We start from the raw sequence: 20,160 nt of genomic DNA on the forward strand, positions 1-20,160 counted from the left end.
AGAAGCAATTAAATACCAGCATAGCCTCTGGCAGGGGCAGCCATCTGGCCACTGGGGCAGAAGGGGGGGTCCCATGGGGTGAGTGGGTGTGCAGGGACCCTTCCAGTCCCAAATCCTGAGTGCGACACAGCAGCTCTCCTTCGTGGGGACCTCTGAGGCAGCCGATCCTCCCTCTCCCTGTTCAGCCAGTTACTCATTGACTCCCTTTACAGCCTGGGTAAACAGTGATGGCAGTGCCCAGGCTGCCCCCTGCCCTGGGGCTGCCCCCCCTGCCCTGGGTCACACCAGCCCCCACACAGGCAGGGCCACTGCTGAGCCCTCTGTGTTCCCCATGCCCAAACCCCTCACCTGTGCTTCATGTGGGCACGAAAGCCCAAAACAAACACAAAGTCCTGTGTAGGACTGAGAGGTGGGTTTGGGAAGGGAGTAGGAACGCCTGTGGTCCAGGAGAGCTTGGGGATGTTCACACCCTCCCAGCCTCTGCTGCTGGGGCTGAGGGGTTGGAGCCCTCCCTGTGCCCACACCGGCCCCAGGCACGGGGGGTTTGCTGCCCATGGAGCCAGTGCTGCGGACAGAGGGGAGGGCAGGGGGTGCACACCTGGCAGGGGAAGCTGGGCAGGGATGGGCGAAGGGGCTTTGCCTGTGGAGTGAGTGGGAGAGCTTGGTCCAGGAGACACGAGGCTGCTTCAGAGGAGGCTCTCCAGGGACAACCTGCAACCTGGGGTGCCCGGGGCTGCGGCCAAGCCAGCTGTGCTGGGGGTTGTGGGGCAGTGGGCAGGCTGGAATCCGGCCGTGGTGGTGTCTGGGAATTAACATCCAGATTGGTCCCACCCATCTGTGATCTCCTTCACAGCTGGCAGGCCCTGAGCTCGTGGTCACAATGCAGGAGGGGAGCTGGAAAGCCGAAGACAGCTGCTCCTTACCGAGTCAGTCCTGGAGCTCCAGGCAGGACACAGCGGGAACAGCCTTGGTGTCTCTGCCAGGGAAACAGCGGCCGTTGCCCAGGTGGAGCAGGACCCTCCTCTTCACACCTGCAGCCAGCTGGGAGAGCTGGAGCTGCACGTCCTTCTGCCAGTAGGAATAGAGCAGTGGGTTCAGGAGGGAGTTGCCCAGCCCCAGCAGCCAGAGGAAGCTCTCGATGACTTTGTAGGGGAAGCACTCGGGGCAGACCATCTGCACGATGCTGGCGATGAAGAAGGGCAGCCAGGAGAGCGTGAAGCACCCGATGAGCATGGCCACCGTGCGCATGGCCTTCATGTCACTGATGGCACGGGGCGGGGGACAGCCCCCCTTCAGCCCCGCCTGCTCCACCTCCTGGATGTGCTGCACGTGCACCGAGGCGATTTTCAGCATGTCACAGTAGAGGTAGAGGAAGAGGAAGAGCGCGGGGAAGAAGCCGAGGCAGAACATGGTGAGCAGGTAGGAAGGCTGGAAAACGTTGAAGAAGGAACACTTGCAATGGTTGGAGACCTTCTGGAAGCGCGGGATGAGGACTGGGAGGAAGCCGACGACGGCAGCAACCAGCCAGAGCCCCACCAAGCACACCCCAACCCGCAGGCCTGTCACCAGCTGGAAATAGTGGAAAGGCTTCCGGATGGCCAGGTGCCTGTCACACGCAACCAGGATCAGGGACAGGATGGAGGCAGCAGAGGAGGAAGTCACGAAAGCCATTCTCAGAACGCAAAAGTTCTGGGAAGGATAAAAGGGCTGGGAAAGCTCATCCATGGCCACGCCCATGACTGTGAAGCCAACCATGGCATCTGCCAAGGCAAGATTGAGGACAAAACAGAGCCCCTTGGAGCCACTCTTCTGGATGTGGCAGAGCAGGATGATGGCCACCAGCACGTTGGCAGCGATGATGAGCGAGGCCAGCCCGGCGAGGATGGCTCCCAGGGCCTGGCTGGCCATGGCTGTCTCCTGTGGGACACAGCACAGGGATGGTGCATCCCCAACGTGATTCTCAGGCATTGCTCACCTGGGGCCTCTCAGCAGGTGCAGCTTGGCAGCCAGAGCAGCAGGAGCCCGGGGATCAGCAGGAGCCTGGGGAGCAGTGGGAGCTTGGGTAGCTGCAGGAGCCTGGGGAGCTGCAGGAGCCAGGGGAGCAGTGGGAGCCCAGGGAGCTGCAGGAGCCTGGGGAGCAGGGGTGTCTCTCAGGGAAGCAGAGCTCTGCCAGCAGCCGCCCGCAGAAGGGACTGTGGGACTCGCAGCAGCCGCTGTGCCCACGGAGGTCCCTCCCCTCCAGCCACGTTTCCAGACAACCCTGGAGCAGGGGGTGAGCAGGGAGCACCTGGGCAGGAAGCTGCCACGGTGGCACATGGGGCGGTGGCCGTCCCCCCCAGGCAGCAGGGGCTGGAGCAGAGCAGTGCCTGCTCAGACACCAGGGCTGGGAATGGGGACAAGCACAGAGAGTTCCCAGTGTCCAGCACAGCTCGTGGGGCTCCTGGGGCTCACTGCCAGACCCGGGACAGTTTCTTCCTGCTGGGACGAAGGGAACAGCACTGACACCTTGCTGGAGCAGCAGCTCTGAAGGCGACCTGGTTACAGTGGTGAAAAGCACTGACAAGGGATGTGTGCTTAAATACAGATGGAGAAACATCTGCCAGCCTGAGAAACCAGCACTGACAGCTGGGAACCTGCAGTGCCCTGGGCAAGCACAACAGGGAGCCCAGGGCATCCTTGGGGAGGTGGAAACCAAGGAATTGCTGGAACCTGCAGGGCAAAAAACCCCCACAACCTGCAGAGGGGCCTCGGATCCAGGCAGAAGGCAGCCACGGCCCTCCAACAGCTGGTGTCCTCTGCCCACTCATGGATCCACGCAGAAGTAACTGGCTACTGCCCAAAAGAGCCTCTCTGTGTCCCAGAGCTCCCCCTGCACAGCCCTCAGACCCCCCGGAGCACCAGGCTGACTCCAGGCTCCATGACCCAGGTCATATCCACAGAGAGACTTTGTCCATTGACTGACCTCACTCCTGGGAGAGTTTAATGATCTTTGCCGTGATACTTCCGATGAAATCTATGTAAGTGCCACTAACAGTAAAAGGTAATGGTTCTATACACGCTCGCTCACTCTGCTAATCATGAGTGTATTTACCTGACTAGGAAGTAACTCTAACAAAGAAATTCACTAAAGCCTCTGCATCCTTGTGCTACAGAATCCCACAACATCCCTCACACCTCCCGGGGAGGTTGACCTCCGCAGGGTCTGACAGTGACAGCTCCAGCCCCTACACAGTGTCACAAGCCTCTTCTGCCTCGTGAGCTGGAAAAATCCCAGCTGCCAGGAAACGGGCAGGACTGAGCCTTCTCTGTCAAACAGTAACCTGGGGAGAGGCCGGGAGGGGCCACCCGGGGAGGGAAGGAGCAGCAGGCTCGGGAATGGTGGGCACTGGCTGCAGCTCTGGAGCCAGGAGGCCCCTCGGGAACACCCGGGCTCTGCAATGCAAGTGGCCACAGGAAGGGTTCTGGTGACCTTACACACCCACCATTTCTGTTTGCCCAGGGAGACATTTGGGGAGCCTTTTCCCTGATGTTGGAGAGGGTCCAAACCCCCGGAACGAGATCAAGGACAAGGGAGAAGTGGCAGTACGGCAAGTACAGGCTGGAGCCAGTGCCTCCCCGTCCTGCTTTACTGCCATTTCTGGCTTTCATGGATCAGGACCACACGTATTTCTGCCTTAAACACCTGGGGAGGGCTGACTGGTTTCCATGGAGCCTCCTATGTCAGAGTTCCACACCCTGGACCTTCCTGTGGGTGCAGGGGAACAGGTACAGACTGCTCAGGTGTGTTCCTGCACACTGCCTGGCACAGCCTGCCGAGCTGGACGCTGCAGAGAGCCCTGCTCAATGCAGGATTTCAGTCCAAGAGCTCAGTAGAGTCGCCCTCCCTACACCTGCAGCTTCCCCAGGCAGCTCTGACTTTGTAACATCAATTTCTTCCCACTTTTCCCAGCGGGATTTGGCTGAACATTCCTTGTGTGGCTTGCACAGAATCTCAGCTCACAGCAGGCTCAGCCTGGACACGCTGCTGTGTCACAAAGGGACCTTCATCCAAACCAAAGCCACCCCACAAAGAGGAAAAGGAGCAGGAACGTAAGAACTATTTGCTTCCATAGCCATGAACGTTAAAAAATAACCAAAAACAGAAGAGGGTGACCAAAATATCCTGCTCAGCACCAGAACCACCATTTTCAAGTGCTGAGCTGACCTTTAAAGCACAGTACCTGGCTTTGCAAATGATCTAAGCAAAAATAGTGTAAGTAATAATAATGTAAGCAGGGATTTAAGGGACTGAGGTTTGGCAAAACTGAGCTGAGAGGGCAACAGGGTCATTTTTTGACACTAACAAACTTGGGTTTAGAAACATCACTACTGCAGTGAATCCTACAGATTGCTTTTATATAAATATATGGAGAATGAAGGTATCTGTAGTGTGGTGAAAACCAGCTTCTGTGCTGGGCAGACACCCCTGCAGTGAGGGAGCACAGACCCAAACCCAAGCCATCCGGTCAATAAATAATTTAATGAAGTTACAGTTCTGCAAGAAACATGACAATGGCACCTTCCCGGGCCCCAGCCTCACCCCGCGGGCACGGGAGGACACCCACACCTGCCAACCATGAGCCACAGCGCCCCAAGGGCCACTGGAATGCCCCAAGGGCCACTGGAACGCACAGATCTTCACAGAAGATATTCCTGCAGGCCCAGGCACGCGGACACCTTCGGGTGGGGAGCACGGCTCCGGGCTGCCCCCAGCAGCTCGTGCTGCAGGGACCATGCATTGGGGGAGAGCCCAGCCCACAGGTACCAAACACCACGACATGGGGATGGTGGGATGAAGAGGGAGGCGGCAGCACAGCTCAGCTGCCAGTCCCGAGGATGACTCTGGTGAGATGAAGGCAGCTCTCAGAAGGGGAGGCGCTTCAACTGCTCGTATGTGATAAAAAACTGAAGGGAACGTCAAGGAATTGGGACAGATGTGAGGCAGCTGCCTGGCAGGGTGGGCAGAGCATGCAGCTGGGCTGGACATCCCAGGGAGCTCCTTAAACCCACCCACGGAGCTCCGTGCCCAGGCAGCACAACCCGACCTGCCCAGGCAGGACAGAGCTGGGCACAGGTGCTGCCAGCAGCAGGGACACGGACCCAGAGCAAACCCAGCCCTGCCCAGACCACTGGGAGAGGGAGGTGGCTCCAAGCCCAGACTGGGAGCTCTTCACAGTCAATTCCCCACCAGTTTCAGCAGGCAGCATGGTCGGGGTCAGCACACAGCAGCACTGGCCGTGCACAGGGTCAGCACCTGCCTCAGCAGCGGAACGTTCCCCACGATTCCCTCCCAAACAGGAGCCGACCCAGGAGCCTCCTGCAGCCCAGGCCAGGGAAGGTCTCAGCCAAGCCCCCAGAGGCTCTACAGGAACCATCAGAGGTGCCCAGTAGGGTCCCCAGTGCAGCCCATCGGGGTGTCAGCCCTGCCCTGCCCTTCCCAGCTGGGTTCTCCCCGTGTCCCAGGGAAGGATACGATGATGTTCCAGGGACCCAGACGAAGCCAGTTGGGCCAGAAGCCTTTGTAGAGTGCAAAGAAGCCCTCGCTCTTCCACGTCTGGGAGGAGAGACAAGTGGATGAGGAGACACATCAGGCCCATGCCCTGCCCACCCCCCCAGTGCCACGCGTGACACTCCAGCTGCTGCAGGGAGCAGACAGGCCCGTGCGAGTGTGTGAAGCACCACTTACAGCCTCTGAACCCAGCTAACTGCATCACGGCCTGAATTCTGTCCCAGGAGGCTGGGAGAATGCTCAGGCTGACAATGGCCTCAGGGAAGTGACTCTGGGCCCTCTCCTGTCTCACTGACGACAGGCTGTGTCACTGTAGGATCTCGCTGCTCCCATCAGCATGCTGCTGGTGCCTGGCCAGCCTCCCAGGACAGGGGTGTGCCCACCTCTCCCCTCACCTTGACGAGGCCATCCAGAGTGCCCTTGTAGAGCTCCGAGCTGCCCACGATCGCCCGCTGGTTCATCATCCGCGTCCGCACCACGTCCACGGGGTTGGAGGCGATGGCCCCCGCCAGCCCGCACGTGAAGCTGGAACTGCACACACCAAATCAGGGCGGGGACAGCCCTGGACACGGCCACTCCTGCTCAGACAGGCACTAAATACCTTCCCCCGGATTTTATCAAAGGCATTTGGCAGTGAATGTGAGCTGCACTACCTGCTCCTATCTGGGAAAGGGGCAGCGGCAGACCTGGAGCCTGCAGAGCTCCGGGGAGGGAAATGCTCAGCTCTGCTAATCCAGACCCTCATCTGAGCCCACAGTGGTTCCTCAGGGCACTGGCAGCCCTGCAAGGGTCCCAGGTGCTGCCCAGGTGACACAGACCTGAAGGCATCCCCTGGGAGCGCACAGCCTTCCCACCAGAGCAAACACTTCTTTGGGAAGGAGGGAGGAAGAACAAAGGCCCAGAAGGGATCACAGAGCTGCCAGTCTCCCCCTCCACGGAGGGTCCAGTGCTCCCCACCCTCACCCCAAAGCCAATGGAAGCACTGCAGCATCTGCAGCTGAGGAACGGGAACATGAGGTGGAAAAGGACTTTGGTGTTCTCTGCCAGCCCTGCCCAGAGCAGGCTGACTGCAACACCTGCTCTGGGTCCTGTCAGCTTCGTGTCTGTTCCTCTCTCAAGGCTCTTACAGCAGGGGCTGCAAGGTGACAGGGTCTGGCCAGGTGAGGACTAGGGACTGGAGCAGCTTTTGAGGGACTGTTACAGGTAGCCACACACAGGGATCTCCTGCCTGGTTCATACCAGGGCAACAGCATTTCTGTCATCAGCCAGCTGAAACCAAGCTGGCATTTCATGTCACCAAAGGATTTCTGCCAGGTCCTTCCCCGAGGAGGTCTCTCTGGGATGTGGGGATGGATTAGTGGTGGCCTTGGCAGTGCTGGGGGATTGGCTGGACTCGATGGTCTTTGAGGTCTTACCCAGCCTTAATGATCCCACACCTGCTGCTGACTCTGACCTGCTCCAGTTGACTGGGCAGGTCCTTTGGAAGCACCAACCCTGCTCCCTGCAGCTCCAGAGCACTCGCTCCATGGCCTCTCCCAATCCCACCAGGCTCCTCCGCTTCACACCCCCCCAAGCCTGCAGCAGGGACTCACACGAAGTGGGCAAAGATGGTGTCCCCCATGAGGCCTGACAGGATCAGATGCTTCTTGGTGATGTCGTAGACTGGCAGCTCCACCCCCACCACGATTGCAGCTCGCTGGGCCGTGGGGACAACACCCTGTGGAGAACGGACACTGTCACCAACTGCAGCCACACCCCCCAGCTCCTGGGGCCTTCTCCTGACAATCCTCCCTGTACCCTCCCTGCAGGCACACCAACTGCATTAACTCCACACTGCTTCCCTCCTCGCAGCACACGGGAGCCAGGCTGTCACCCCCTCACCTTCTGCACCAATTTCAACACTGGGAGAGACTCTGCCCCACCAAAGCAGCAGTTTAAGGAGCCAGGAGGGGCTCCAGGTGCTCCCTGCTACAGAACAGCAGGAGAGCACCTGCTTCCTTGAGATTTCTGTTAGTTCTGACGCTGGTGGGGGATTCTGGGAGTTGGTGCTCACCCTCCAGAGGCCTCGGGTACCTTCCTGCTGGTAGATGTCGATGAAGCTGCCAATCATCCCGCCCTGGAACAAGCTGCCCTGAGCCTGCATTCGGATCTGAAAGGAAGGGGAGAGTCAGCAGGAGGACATCAACACCTGTCCTGACAGCAGCAACTGCCCAGAGGGCAGGGATGGCAGGGACAGCAGGGACAGCAGCTCCATGGAACTCCTGGGAGAACAGAGCAGCTCAGAACACACGCTGCTCTCCACATCCCTCCCCCTGCAAACCACATGGACAACACAACGCTGGCAGCAGGCATGGGGCAGGGACAGCAGCAGGGTGGGAGCACAGGGACATGAGGACAAGGCCTTCCCACCCTGAAAGCAGTCCCTGAAGGAGGATCTACACAGGGAGAAGAGTGGGGAAGTTCTCCAGGCTCTCTCTGCCCCAAGCAGGGCTACCCTGAGCCCAGGGCCCCAGGCAGTCCCCACTGGGCTCTGCTCACTCCACATAACAGGCAGGCCCCTGGGGCAGTGCCAGCACAGTGACCAAGGGGACAGGAGCAGCTGGCTGCCACCCGCCCACCTGGCCCAGGTCAGACAACACAGCCTCCACCCCTCACCAGGACAAATGTCATGATCTTTGTTGCCCAGAGAAGCTGTGGCTGCCCCATCCCTGAAAGTGTTCCAGGCCAAGTTGGACAGGGTTTGGAGCAACCTGGTCTAGTGGGAGGTGCCCTTGCCCATGGTAGAAGGTGGAAGGAGATGGTTTTTCATGTCCCTTCCAACCCAAACCGTTCCAGGATTCTGTGACCTTTAAGAGCTGTTTTTAAACATCTGTTAATTACTCTGGGCTTTGGTCCCCATTCATTAAACAACCCCAAATGAGCAGGACTGGTGGCTCAGGGAGCACTGAGCTGCTCCTCCCACAGGTCCCACAGCCAGCCAGGAGCAGCCCTTACCTTCAGCACATCTGTGGGATTGGCCAGTGCAGAGGAGATGACCCCCGAGACCACCCCACAGATCACATTGATGAGCAACGTTTCATCTGCAACCAAGGAAAGAAGGTCAGACCCTAATGGGAAGGGGCACAGTAGGAGGGAACAAGGGCTGGGAAGAGCAGAGCAGCTCAGTTCTTAAATCACACGGTGAAGCTGAGGGAGCAGGGCCTGGGCAGGTGCCACAGCCCGTGACAGGTCTGTCCCCACACCTGCCAGGGACAGAAGGTGGCAGCTGAAACACTCAGCAATGCACTCTCAGAGGGTCTGACTGATGAGAACACTGGGACATGTGAAAATTGTAAACAATTATCTGAGATTTCAGTGTCCAGTGACACATTTCTCACAGCAGGGACAAGCCAGGACAGAGGCAGAGAGGGACAACCCAGCGTTTCCCCTGATACCAACTGGATTTGCCTACACACAGCCACCTGGAGCCAGCTGAGGATCAAGACCAGGCAGGGAGTTAGATGTGATTAGTGCCAGGGAATAGCCCGAGATTCGAGGCCCAGTATTAGGATGATGGTTACATTGGGAAAAGGCACAGGCCTGTGCTGGTACTGACCACGACACTTCCCAGAGGACACCAGGCTGCCCCAGGCCTGTAGGGAGACAAACATTCAGGCATGGAGCTCACAGCAGAAAAGGCTGAACAGCGAGGGGGATGTGGGGCCTGTACACAGACAGAACGAGGCAGGGACAGGCGTTATTGGAGCAGGACAGCAGCCCTGAAAGGACCTCTGGAGTCACAGAATCACAGAATCTACTGAGAAGGAAGGGTTCCACAAGGATCATCCAGTTCAACTCCTGTCCCTGCACATGCACCCCAACAACCCACTCTGTGCCTCAGAGCACTGTCCAAACGCTCCTGGAGCTCTGGCAGCCTTAGGGCCACAACCATTCCCTGGGGAGCCTGGGCAGTGCCACAGCACCCTCTGGGGAAAATAATCTTTTCCTGATACTGAACCTACACCTCCCCTGACACAGCTCCATACCATCAGTGTGCTGCATTTCGCCTGCCCATCCTGCTTTCCCAGGCTGGAATGGTGTTACAACATTCCCTCCTATCACACCAGGGATGAAAATCTCACCTGCAGATCTCGGTGCTCCCTCAGGGTGCACCCACCAGACTCGTGCTGCTCCACTCCCCAGGCAGGAGCTGCAGAGGGCACAGGTCAAGGGCACTGGTGGAACCTCACCTTTACAGTCAGGCCCAAAGCTACAGATCTGAACTGCACAATTCCCATCCAGAGGTTGTCCAGAGAAGCTGTAGCTGCCCTTGGATCCCTGGAAGTGTTCCAGGCCAGGCTGGATGGGGCTTGGAGCAACCTGGGATAGTGGAAGGTGGTGGCACTGGGTGGGCTTTAAGGTCCCTTCCAACCCAAACCATTCTGGGAGTTGTTCTAAGTGCTGCATCCCAGCACAAGGACTCAAAGGCTCCAGAGAGAAGACAGCACTCACTCCTGAAGCTTCCAATCCCTGTTACACATCTGCTGTACAGCTGGAAGGGGATGTCTCCCTGAGACGAATCAAAAAGAGATGAGCCTGAGGAACGACACCTTGGATTTTTGGTTCTGAGGTGCAAAGTCTCAACAGCACAAGAGGACAAAGCCCCAAGCCGTGCCAGGGGAGGTTCAGGTTGGACACCAGGAGGAATTTCTTCATGGAAAGGGTGGAAGGGGCTGCCCAGGGAGGTTTGGAGTGCCCATCCCTGGAGGTGTCCAAGGAAGGACTGGAGGTGGCACTCAGAGCTCTGGGCTGGGGACAAGGTGGGCATCGGGCACAGCCTGGACTTGGTGATCTTGGAGGTCTTTTCCAACCTCAATGATTCTGTGATTCTCCTATGATTCCATGAAAGGAAGGAACCTGGCTGGAGGGAGGTATTTGGGCAGGGACCACAGGCAGTGCAGAGCACAGTGAGGTTCCCATCGGGATTGAAACCAATCCTTGCTCTCACTGGCAAACAAAACCACGGCGCCCAGTAATGGAGCTCCATTCCTGTGGGAATCTTGGGGTGGGAAGGACAGAGCAAGGAACGAGCAAAACAAACAGCCCAGAGTGTGGGGAGCTGGGAGGTGCCTGTGCAGCTGCTCCCCAGCACCGACCTTCCATGCGATCCACAAAGAGCCGCTTCAGGCTCTGGTAGATCCCGATCTTGATGGTGCCATAGGACGCCTGTCTCAGCAGTGCCGGGGCGATCCTGAGGGGGAACGGACCCTGAGCATCCCTGCGGGCCAGCACGGGCCACTCCCCACCGCCCGCAAACTGCCGGGGCCGGGCACGGCCCTGCGGCGGCTCCGAGAAACGCAGCCGTGCCCGGAATAACCCGGGACTGCCCCACGCAGCCACAGTGCCAGGGGATGGCACCCACGCATCCCCGGCCTTGCTCCCCGCCTCGGGAAAACCGGGAATCTCCGCTCAGGGGTTCAAGGCCGAGAGGGATCCCAGGGGAGCGCAGCAGCGTGCGGGAAATGGGGGGGCCGGGATGGGCAGGGAGCGCGGGGATGCCGTGACAGAAGGTGGAAAAGGGGACCCGGGCTGGGGAGCGGGTGCCGACAGAAGCAGGGCCGGGGTGGGCGGAGGAGAACTCGGGATGGGTGGGGGAGACCCGGGGAAGGCAGGGGAAGATGCCGGGGTGTGGGGGAGGTCCCGGCGTGGGCAGAAGGAGGACCTGGGGTGGGCGGAGGGGGATGCCGGGATGGACGGGGAACCCGGGACGGGCTGATGGGGACGAACGGGACAGGCGGGAGCCCAGGACGGGCGGTGGGAGACCCTGAGCCAGAGGGGAAGGACACGGGGCCGGCAGCGGGGCGGCCCGGGTGGGTGGAAGGAGGTGCCGGGCCGCGGGGAGGAGCCGTGGCGGATGGGTGGGTGTCCCGGCACGGATGGATGGGGGTCCCGGGGGAACGTGGGAGCCGCTGCCGATGGGCCCCGGCCCCGACGGGCCCGGCCCGGTGCTCACCCCGAGTACAGGGCCCGGCCGCCCTCCTCGCGGCAGATGCGGAACAGCGCGTGGAACATGCCCCGGTACCGCACCTCGCGGAACCGCGCGTCGGTGCTCTGCCCCTGCACCTGCAGCCGCGTCTTGGTGAGGTCCACGGGGAACGTGCCTGCGGGGACAGCGGCGGCAGCGGCGTCAGCGCCCGCCGGTACGCGCACGGCTCCCGCCCGGCCCCGCCCGCCCGGCCCCTGCGCCTCACCGAACTCGGCCACGATGGAGGCGAGCCCGCCATACACGAAGGGTTTCCAGTTGAGCGCGGACATGGCATGGCGGGCGGACACCGCCGCGCGCGCCGCCGCCACCGGGCCGGGACCGGAACCGGAACCGCGACCGGAACAGGGCTCGGCCCCGCCGCGCCGCGCGCGCCCCCTGCCGGCCCCGGGACGGGGGAGCCCCGGAGCTGCCCCCCCAGCCCACACCGGGCGTCCCCGGGGAAGGACTCCCCCCTTGCGCCTGGAACGGGCACGGAGCCGGCCCGCAGGGCGTTCTCGTTGTAGGAACCGGAGCCAGGTAAAGCCCCTCCCTTCTCCGCCCTGTGACTCCCCCACTCCAGCGTTCCCGGTTTTCCAGCCAAATAAGCCCAAAAGCAGTGTAAGAAAAACAGATGCCACCTCCTCCCTGGCCCAGGGACAGGAATGCTGCTCCCGGGACCAGCTCCTCCCTAACAAGAATTTTTATTAAGAAAACTTTAAACAAATCCACGGTAAATCACCCCGACACACCGGTGCAGCCCTGCGGCTCCATCGTGGAATCCAGGAGATGCCAGGTGGGCACAGGGCCCAAACCCAGCCCACGAGGCCAGACAAGACACCCAGAAGCCTCTCCCCCCAGTGCAAGAGGGGGACATTGTCCCAGGGATTTAGGGAAGGGGAGCATCCTGCTGCTCCCAGCCTCCGCCTCTTGACACCCTCCCCAGTCGCAGGACAAACCCCTGTCCCAGCCGGCAGCACAGGCAGCGTGGAGAGCCCTGGCCCAGGCAGGATGAGAGGCAAAGGGAAGCTCCCAGGGGAAGGGTCCAGCCGTGTTATCCTGGGAGCTTGGAGCAGGTTTGGGCAGGCTCAGGGCCTCCCTCGCCCCAAACGCTCACCCAGAGCTCAGCAGCGGCTGGAATCTCTGCCAGAGCCCCGCTCCCTGTGCCTGGAATGGGGCTCCCGGGATCTGCCTCCCCTGGGGGACGCGTCTTGCCGACTGCTGTGCCCGTCCCCCCGCCTGCCAGCCTGTTCCCTCTTCTCCCGCTCTTCCCAGGAGCCGCTCTGGCCCCTCTGCTCGTGGCAGTTCTTGTCCTCCCTCCTGTCCGAGTGCCGCTGGCGCCGCCGCTGCTCCTCGTCCCGCTGCGTCCTGCTCCCGGCGCTCCTGTCAGCACTGCCGCCAGCACAGCGCTCGTACCCAGGGTCCTCCTTCTCCTTCTTGATCTTGATCCTGGGATGCGGCTCCTCCGCGCTCGCCCGCTTCCCAGCTTGCGGGCTCGACTTCGACCGTTCTGCTCTGCTCCGCTGCTTCTCTGGAATGAGGGGTCACACTTTGGGATGGACCAAATTCCAGGAGCAACTCGCTCCCCTGGGCTCTGCCTGCCACCATGGCACCATCCCAACTCCTCTTCCACTACGGATTCTCCCTCTCCACCCCTTTCCCAGCCTGCTTCCCCTTCAGGGAGATCCCTGTCCACTTCCAACCATGGCTTTTTCTCCTCCAGTTGCAGCCATCCCACTTCCCTCTTTAACACTTACATCATGTTCTTTCCAGCAAGGCGGGGCATTTCCACACCATTTGGAATGCCAAGAACCTCCCTTTCATTGCCCTTCCTCAGAAGTAGTGTGACCCACTCTGTGGAAATTACCTCTCCAGACCCAAGGACTCTTTTCCCTCTTTGCTCTCCTTCTCCTCTCTCATTTTTTAGCATCTCCTCAGCACTCTGGAGCAACACCTTGTTCCCACCCTCGCTTTGTGCCCATTTTCCTTCCTCCAGCCTTCTCTCCACTCAGATTCAAGTCTCCAGACCCTACCATGGGCACTCCCCACGTGGGATCCAGCCTGCCAAGAACACTCCTCACCTTTCTGCTTTTTCACGGGCACATCCTCATCCTCTGACAGGGAGTCAGACGAGCTGTGAGGTGGCGTTTTGACCCCGCAGCCCTTGGCATGGAGGGCTCTGGTCACATCATCCCAGTCCTCGGACTCCTTGGGGGGCCGGTAGTTGGCCACATGGTCCACGCGGATGGTCCGTCCCTTGATCTGCAGGGCCGGGCTGTCACGGGCAGCTCCCGGCTCCTGGGGCTGCTGCCCATGTGAGGCAGCACTCAGGGAGCCACGACAGCACCCGAGCTCCACTCACCTTGATCCCATTGAAGTTGTCCACAGCCAGGATGGTGCTTCTCTGGTCCTCATAGCACAGGAAGCAGAAGCCCTTGGACTTTCCGGTTTTCTTGTCCCGCACGAGGTTGATGTTGACGACCTCGCCGTACCTGTGACACACTGTGAGCACCCGCGGCAGCGCCCGCGGCGGCGGGGCCGGGGCTACGGCACTTACTGAGAGAACACGCAGATGACATCGCCCTCCGTCAGCTCGTAGTGCAGCCCGCCTGCGGGGAGAGGGGAAGGGAGGGAGCGAGGGAAAGGGTCAACAGCACCGGCCCCGCCGCGCCCCCAGCCCACTCCGTACCCACAAAGATCCAAGCACTGTCCTTGTACTCCGCGTGCCACGACACCGCCTCCTGCACGCCTAGCTCCGCTTCCCGCGCGTTCAGCTCATTGATCAGCTTCACTTTGGTCAGGGGGCTGCGGGCGAGGCACCGTCAGCATCGGGACCGGCGGGACAGACCTGAGCCCGGCCTTCCCCCCACACAGCCCTCACACCTACTTCATGGCGGCGGCGAGGCGCACTGCGCCTGCGCGGCACCGCCCCGCCCCGAGCCGAGACGGACGTAGCCGAGAGCAGCCGAGTCGACCGATTATAGCCGAGTTGGGCCGAGCGTGGCCGAGCCGGGCCGATTGTAACCGAGTCAGGTCAATAGTCACCGAGAGTGCCCAAGCACGGCCGGACAGGACCGATTGTATCCGAATCGAACCGACTGTAGCCGAGCGCTACACACCGAACCGGACCGAGCGTGGCCGAGCCGGGCCGATTACAGCCGAACTGGGCGATTGTAAGCGAGCTCTGCGGGCCGAACCGGACCGATTGTGGCCGAGCCGAGCCGAGTCGATTACGGCCGATTACGGCCGACCGGGCTGAGGCGCAAAGCAAGAGTCGGAGCGCAGGGGGCTCAGAGCCTTTATTGGGGTCCGGGCGGGTCCCGCTCAGCAGGGGCAGGAGCCTTTCCCGCTGGCCTCGTCCAGCCGCCGGGAATGCGGCTGGGGCTGCGCCGGCCAGCCCTCCGTGTCCCGGCAGGGCAGCGAGCGCTGCGCCTTCAGCCGGCACACCAGGCACATGAAAATGGCGTCCACGTTCTGGCTCTCCTGTGGGTCCTTGGCCGAGGTCTCAAACAAAAGCATGTTGTGAGCGTCGGCGAACTTGAGGGCCAGGCTGGATGGCACCTGGATCAGGTCTTTCAAGTCACACTTGTTCCCCACGAGCACCCTGGGGACGAGCGGGGGCACCGCGTGCCCGTTGCACTCCTCGATCCACGTCTTGAGGTTGGTGAAGGAGCTCATCTTGGTCACGTCGTACACGAAGACCACGGCGTGCACGTTGCGGTAGTAGTGCTCCACCATGCTCTTCCGAAACCTCTCCTGGCCTGCCGTGTCCCACACTTGCACCTGGGAAGTGAAGCAGACAAGGAAAGAGGCTACAGGAGTGCGGAGCATGGCCCTGGAAGGGCCATGGGAGGGGGCTACAGGAGGGCTTCCAGCTGTTCGGCTTTTAGAGAGTCCCAGCATGATTTGGACTGGAAGGACATTCAGTCCAACCCCCTGCCATGGGCAGGGACACCTTCCACTATCCCAGGCTGCTCCAAGCCCCATCCAGCCTGGCCTTGGACACTGCCGGGGACGGGGCAGCCACAGCTGCTCTGGGCAACCTGTGCCAGGGCCTCCCCACCCTCACAGGGAAGAATTTCTTCCTAATATCCAATCTAAACCTGCCCTCCTTCAGTTTAAGGCCATTGTCCTGTCCCTCCAGGCCCTTGTCCCAAGTCCCTCTCTGGCTCTCTTGGAGTCCTTTTAGGCCCTGGAAGGGGCTCTAAGGTCTCCCCCAAGCCTTCTCTTCTCCAGGTGAACAACCCCTGCTTTCCCAGCCTGTCTTCAGAGCAGAGGGGCTCCAGCCCTCAGAGCATCTTTGCAGCCTCCTCTGGACTCATTCCAACAAATCCATGTCTATTTGTGCACAAAATCCTACGCCATGAACAAGAACCCTGACAATTTCACAGAGGAAAAGAGAAAATGAGGAGGGGGAGCTACCCTTTGTGTAGGAGCACCGAGGGAGGGCCAGGAGCTCTGTGAGGATGGGTGAGAAGCCAACAGAGCTCGTGGGAGAGGATTAAAGAACAGAACATCACAGGTGACATTGCAGGGGGTCTCTGCTATAGACCACCTGGCCAGGAAGAGCAAGCAGATGAGGTGCTCCGTGGACAGTGAGCAGCAGCCTTGTGTTTGCAGCCCCTGGTTCTCACAGAGAACTTCAGCCACTCCAACACCTCCTGGAAGGACAGCACAGCAGGGCACAGGCAATCCAGAACATTCCAGGGCACCATCGATGACAACTGACCCAAGTGACAGAGATGCCAAGAGGCCTCTGGGCTGGATAAGCAGACAGGGAGGTGGATTGGGAACTGGCTGAATGTCTGGGCCTAGACGGTGCTGGTCAGTGACACCAGGTCTGGCTGAACACTGGTAACCAGCAGGGTACCCCCGGGGTCAGTGTGGGTTCTCCTGGTAATGTTTTGCAGCCTGGAAGTGGCAATTTCCAAATTAATCCATATTGCCCTGTACCCATGGAGACAGCACATGCCTCGGAGGCTTTCCAATTGAAAAACGCTGGCAAAGCAGAGCTGCTGCTCAGTCCTTTCAGAGCCAGTCTCTCCCAGGCAGAGCAAGAGAGGGAGGGTCCCTCTCCCACCTCTCACCTCCTCTCTTGGATACATATCCCAGGAAAAGGCCGGTTTGCTGCACTGCCTCCCACTCCTGCCCACTGGAGCTCAAATAATATCCAAAGGTAGAAAACCTGGCAACATTTTCCAGATAGTGGCAGCAAACAGGCTCCATGCCAGCCTGCACCACAGCTTACACCGGCACGGCTCCGTGGGGCTGGACAGAGCTGGGGAGGGCAGGGAGAATGAGCACCTCTAAAGAAGAGAGGGAAAAACATTCATGGACAGCCTAGAAGCACAACTAAAGCTCTCACCCACCGACACAAGCTCCGGTTTCATTGAGAGTTCAACTTTGGATCAGCCATCTGTCAGTACAGTGGCCATGTTTGTTCTTCCAGCACCAGCCTCGGAGGCTGCGGGTGCTGATCCCCCACAGCCGGGCAGGCCAAGCTCCACCAAAACTCTGCTCCCGGCTGGTTTCCTACCAGTGGCAGATTTGCTCTGACACACCAGCCAGAGCTCTCCAGGTCTGAGCTGATCATTCTTTACAGGTGTCACACCAGCCTTCATAAGCAAATTCATCCTGCCCCAGTCCTGCTGCAACCGCAGCTCCCGGTGCAGCTGGGAGCAGGTTCCAGCAGCGCTGTCACAGCAGCCGAGCCTGCTGCCGCTGGCCTGTGTGAGCTCTCGGCCTTCCAGCGTGGCTGCTGCCAGCCCACCGCCCTCTGCCCCCCCAGACCCCCTGGCTGTGGCACAGAGTTCTGTCCCCCATCCCTCCGCAGCTCTACCCCTCCACTGGTCCAGTGTCTGGAGCTGGAGCCACCCCAATGCTTCGAGGATCCAGCTGTGCCCATCAGAAGGGTGGCGGTGACTCACCCGGAGCCATCGCTTCTGGTCGCTGCAGCCTCAAGCCAACCCCAGAAATAGTGACAAGGCAGCAGGGACTGGTCCAGGGGCATCTCCGCAACACAGGGACGAGAATTCTTCCCTGGCCCTGCTCCCTCCCTCCAACTGGGATGAAAGGAAAAGCCCCCAGGAGGGCTTTGGCAAGAGGCAGCCCTGGAGCAGGGCAGGGATGAGGAGCGGCTGCCATCGCTGCTGGGGCTGCTGCCGGCCAGCTCGGGGCCGGTGCGGGGCCCAGAGGGGACAGAGCAGGGCTCACCGAGGATGGAGCGGGGCCCGGTGTGGAACCCACAGAGGGCGGAGCGAGGCCCACCAGGGCCGGTGTGGGACCCACCGGGGGCTGAGCAGGGCCCTCTGGGGCCGGTGTCACCCAGCCCGGAGCCGGTGCGGGGCCCACCTTGATGCGCTCCCCCTCGATCTCCACCGTCTTCTCGCGGAAGTCCACGCCGATGGTGGCCTCGGTCTTGCCGGGGAAGGTGCCTCCGCAGAAGCGGAAGGTCAGGCACGTCTTGCCCACGTTGGAGTCTCCGATCACGATGATTTTGAAGATGCGGGTCTGCACGTAGGGCTCCAGCGCGGGGTCGGGGCCCGGCGGTCGCCCCCCGCCGCCGCCCGCCGCCATCCCTCCCGCACCGCTGCCGCCTCACGGGCTCATAGGGGAGCGTCGCCTCGCGGACCGGCACCGGCACAGCCCCGGATAGCGGCACCGGCACCGCTTGTCTCCGCCCCACGCCCCAGCTACGGCACAGCTCGTCCCCGCCCCGCGTACCGGCACCGGCACAACACGGCTCCACCCCACGCACTGGCACCGGCACAGCCCCGCGCAGCGGCACCGGCACAGCCCCGCCCCACACACCGGCTACGGCACCGTACGGTCCCTCCCCGCGGACCGGCACCGGCACAGCCCCGCGCACCGGGACCGGCACGACACGGTTCCGCCCCACGCACCGGCTACGGCCCGGCCCGGCCCCGCCCCGCCCCGCGTAGCGGCACCGGCACCGCGCGGCTCCGCCCTGCGCTCCCCGCTCTGGCAGCGGCACCGACCCCGACCCGGCTCAGAGCTCCGGCCCCGGGCCAGCCCTGAGCCAAGCCGCAGACCGGGCACCGAGTGCCTTCAGCCCGGGCCGGCGCGGGCATCCCCAGCGGAGCGGCGGCGACCGGCAGGGCTGCGGGCAGCGGGCCTGGCCCCTCCCGGGAGGGAGCAAGAGACAGAGCGCACAGCGAGGCGGGACCGGACACCGGGGGACACCAACATCCGCACGTTCCCAGTGCCAAGAGGTGTCAGCGGGATCAAAACCAGCGGAATCACAACCAGCGGTGCCAGAATGACCCTCTCCATGTCCAGCTGGGCAGCCACAGCCCCCGTGTGCCAGCATGAGAGACCGGGAAGGGGCTGTGTCCGTCCTGTCCCCAAGGAACAGGGCAGTGGGGAGCCAGCACCCACGGCACGAGGGCACGGGAGCTGCAGCAGGAAGGACGCACACAAGGATTGCAGGAGGGGGGGGAGCAGGTGGCAATCTGCAGGAGGAGAGGAGAGCCATGGCAGGAGGGGATGAGGGGACTGGCCTGGCCTGGGACAGCATCAGGCTGTGGCACAGCAACGGTGCCATGGGGACCGATGGGAACATGGGGCAGAGCCCCAGCGGCTGCATTGCTCCTGCTCACACAGCCCAGGCAATCCCAGAAGAACTCATAGCCCCCCAAAATGGGCCTCTGAAAGATGACTCCTGCAGTGCCAGCGCTGATAGGACCTGGAGGAGCTGGAGGCTGGGAAGGATTTATCAGAGACCCCCAGTGGCCACCACCACCTCAGAGGGTCAGTGCTCAGCTTCTTCCAGCAGCATGGACATGAAACAGGGTGCACTAAGCCTTGCAGCAGATGAAAAAGCCTCAGGAAGCCGAGTCTGATGAAACACATCCCCCCATTCCCATTCTGGTCACGTCTGCAGGTCTGCAGCGCTGAATGAGACCCACTGTCTAACCATGGCATCGTCCTGCCCCCAGAATAAAGAGCAGCCACACAGCATTGTCCCCATTGAGGCTCACTCAGACTTGTTTTGGCCCACAAAGGGAGCTCAGATGAGAGACCCAATAGATCCATGGGCATCACGGCCCCACAGAACCATTTCTGACCATCCCCAGCTACTTCTGACCTGGCCAAAAACCTGTGGATCAGAAGTGAGATGAGGACATTGACTGCAGAGCAACTGCTCATCCGTCTCCCTGTGCAAGGAGACAACACCAAGGAGGCCCAGGACCAACCCTGTGCTCAAGGCTTGCTTGCTCCTCCTGGATGTCAGCCTCAATGTCCACCCAAGAAAGGGTTCCTGGTGTGAGCAAGGTGGGAGCTGCTGTCTCTCCGGAAAGGATGGCTGAGCAGTCAGTCTGCCACACCCATGGTTACAATGGCCTCAGCAGAGCACCTGACAGCTCCTCACACCAGACAAGGCCAAGGAAGGAAGTGTTCCAAGCCAGGTTGGATGAGGCTTGGAGCAAGCTGGTCTAGTGGAAGGTGTCCCTGCCTATGGCAGGGGGCGGAACAAGATGGGCTTTACATTCCTTTCAATCCAAACCAGACAGGAATTCATTCTATGGTTCAGTGAGAGACACAGGCAAGGGGATTGTAGTGGAGCCCCAGGACTGTGCAGGAAATTTCC

At 61.0% G+C, this 20,160-nt stretch overlaps 4 protein-coding genes across 5 annotated transcripts; all 4 read right to left on the minus strand.

The window, feature by feature from the left end:
- Positions 1–927: 927 nt before the first annotated feature.
- On the minus strand, positions 928–1,908 carry GPR119 (G protein-coupled receptor 119). The gene has a single exon (XM_032124379.1). It carries the CDS (start codon positions 1,906–1,908, stop codon positions 928–930), a length of 981 nt encoding a protein of 326 aa, XP_031980270.1.
- A 2,592-nt stretch (positions 1,909–4,500) lies between these two features.
- Positions 4,501–11,909, minus strand: SLC25A14 (solute carrier family 25 member 14). 2 transcript variants are annotated; one of them, XM_032124183.1, is made up of 9 exons: positions 11,779–11,909; positions 11,541–11,688; positions 10,684–10,778; positions 8,543–8,628; positions 7,602–7,697; positions 7,141–7,265; positions 5,944–6,079; positions 5,513–5,593; positions 4,501–4,944 (listed from the first exon to the last, which is right to left on the minus strand). In XM_032124183.1, the coding sequence occupies exons 1-9, from the start codon at positions 11,840–11,842 to the stop codon at positions 4,903–4,905; spliced, it is 873 nt and encodes a 290-aa protein (XP_031980074.1). In that variant the 5' UTR covers positions 11,843–11,909; the 3' UTR covers positions 4,501–4,902. The 2 variants fall into 2 exon arrangements, with proteins under 2 accessions (XP_031980074.1, XP_031980075.1); XM_032124184.1 differs by having other exon boundaries at positions 11,615–11,688; positions 11,779–11,868.
- Positions 11,910–12,194: 285 nt separating this feature from the next.
- RBMX2 (RNA binding motif protein X-linked 2) lies at positions 12,195–14,533 on the minus strand. Its single transcript, XM_032123990.1, has 6 exons — positions 14,437–14,533; positions 14,239–14,354; positions 14,107–14,158; positions 13,912–14,041; positions 13,631–13,811; positions 12,195–13,080 (listed from the first exon to the last, which is right to left on the minus strand). The coding sequence occupies exons 1-6, from the start codon at positions 14,439–14,441 to the stop codon at positions 12,674–12,676; spliced, it is 891 nt and encodes a 296-aa protein (XP_031979881.1). The 5' UTR covers positions 14,442–14,533; the 3' UTR covers positions 12,195–12,673.
- Positions 14,534–14,830: 297 nt separating this feature from the next.
- On the minus strand, positions 14,831–18,453 carry RAB33A (RAB33A, member RAS oncogene family). The gene is made up of 2 exons (XM_032123991.1): positions 17,901–18,453; positions 14,831–15,332 (listed from the first exon to the last, which is right to left on the minus strand). Exons 1-2 carry the CDS (start codon positions 18,123–18,125, stop codon positions 14,874–14,876), a joined length of 684 nt encoding a protein of 227 aa, XP_031979882.1. The 5' UTR covers positions 18,126–18,453; the 3' UTR covers positions 14,831–14,873.
- Positions 18,454–20,160: the final 1,707 nt, after the last annotated feature.

Source organism: Corvus moneduloides, chromosome 14, assembly GCF_009650955.1.
Source record: "Corvus moneduloides isolate bCorMon1 chromosome 14, bCorMon1.pri, whole genome shotgun sequence".
NCBI lineage: Eukaryota > Metazoa > Chordata > Aves > Passeriformes > Corvidae > Corvus > Corvus moneduloides.

Excerpts from the sequence above, each read along its gene's own strand:
- RAB33A (XM_032123991.1), bottom strand. The coding sequence starts at position 18,125 with ATGGCGGCGGGCGGCGGCGGGGGGCGACCGCCGGGCCCCGACCCCGCG. Across the intron at positions 15,333-17,900 it reads TCGAGGGGGAGCGCATCAAG|GTGCAAGTGTGGGACACGGC; the intron begins GTGGGCCCCGCA and ends TTCACTTCCCAG.
- GPR119 (XM_032124379.1), bottom strand. The coding sequence starts at position 1,908 with ATGGCCAGCCAGGCCCTGGGAGCCATCCTCGCCGGGCTGGCCTCGCTC.
- RBMX2 (XM_032123990.1), bottom strand. Across the intron at positions 14,042-14,106 it reads GTCATCTGCGTGTTCTCTCA|GTACGGCGAGGTCGTCAACA; the intron begins GTAAGTGCCGTA and ends AGTGTGTCACAG. Across the intron at positions 13,081-13,630 it reads GCCCGTGAAAAAGCAGAAAG|AGAAGCAGCGGAGCAGAGCA; the intron begins GTGAGGAGTGTT and ends CCCTCATTCCAG.
- SLC25A14 (XM_032124183.1), bottom strand. The coding sequence starts at position 11,842 with ATGTCCGCGCTCAACTGGAAACCCTTCGTGTATGGCGGGCTCGCCTCC. Across the intron at positions 10,779-11,540 it reads GGCCGGGCCCTGTACTCGGG|GATCGCCCCGGCACTGCTGA; the intron begins GTGAGCACCGGG and ends GTTCCCCCTCAG. Across the intron at positions 8,629-10,683 it reads CTTTGTGGATCGCATGGAAG|ATGAAACGTTGCTCATCAAT; the intron begins GTCGGTGCTGGG and ends CCTTGGTTGCAG.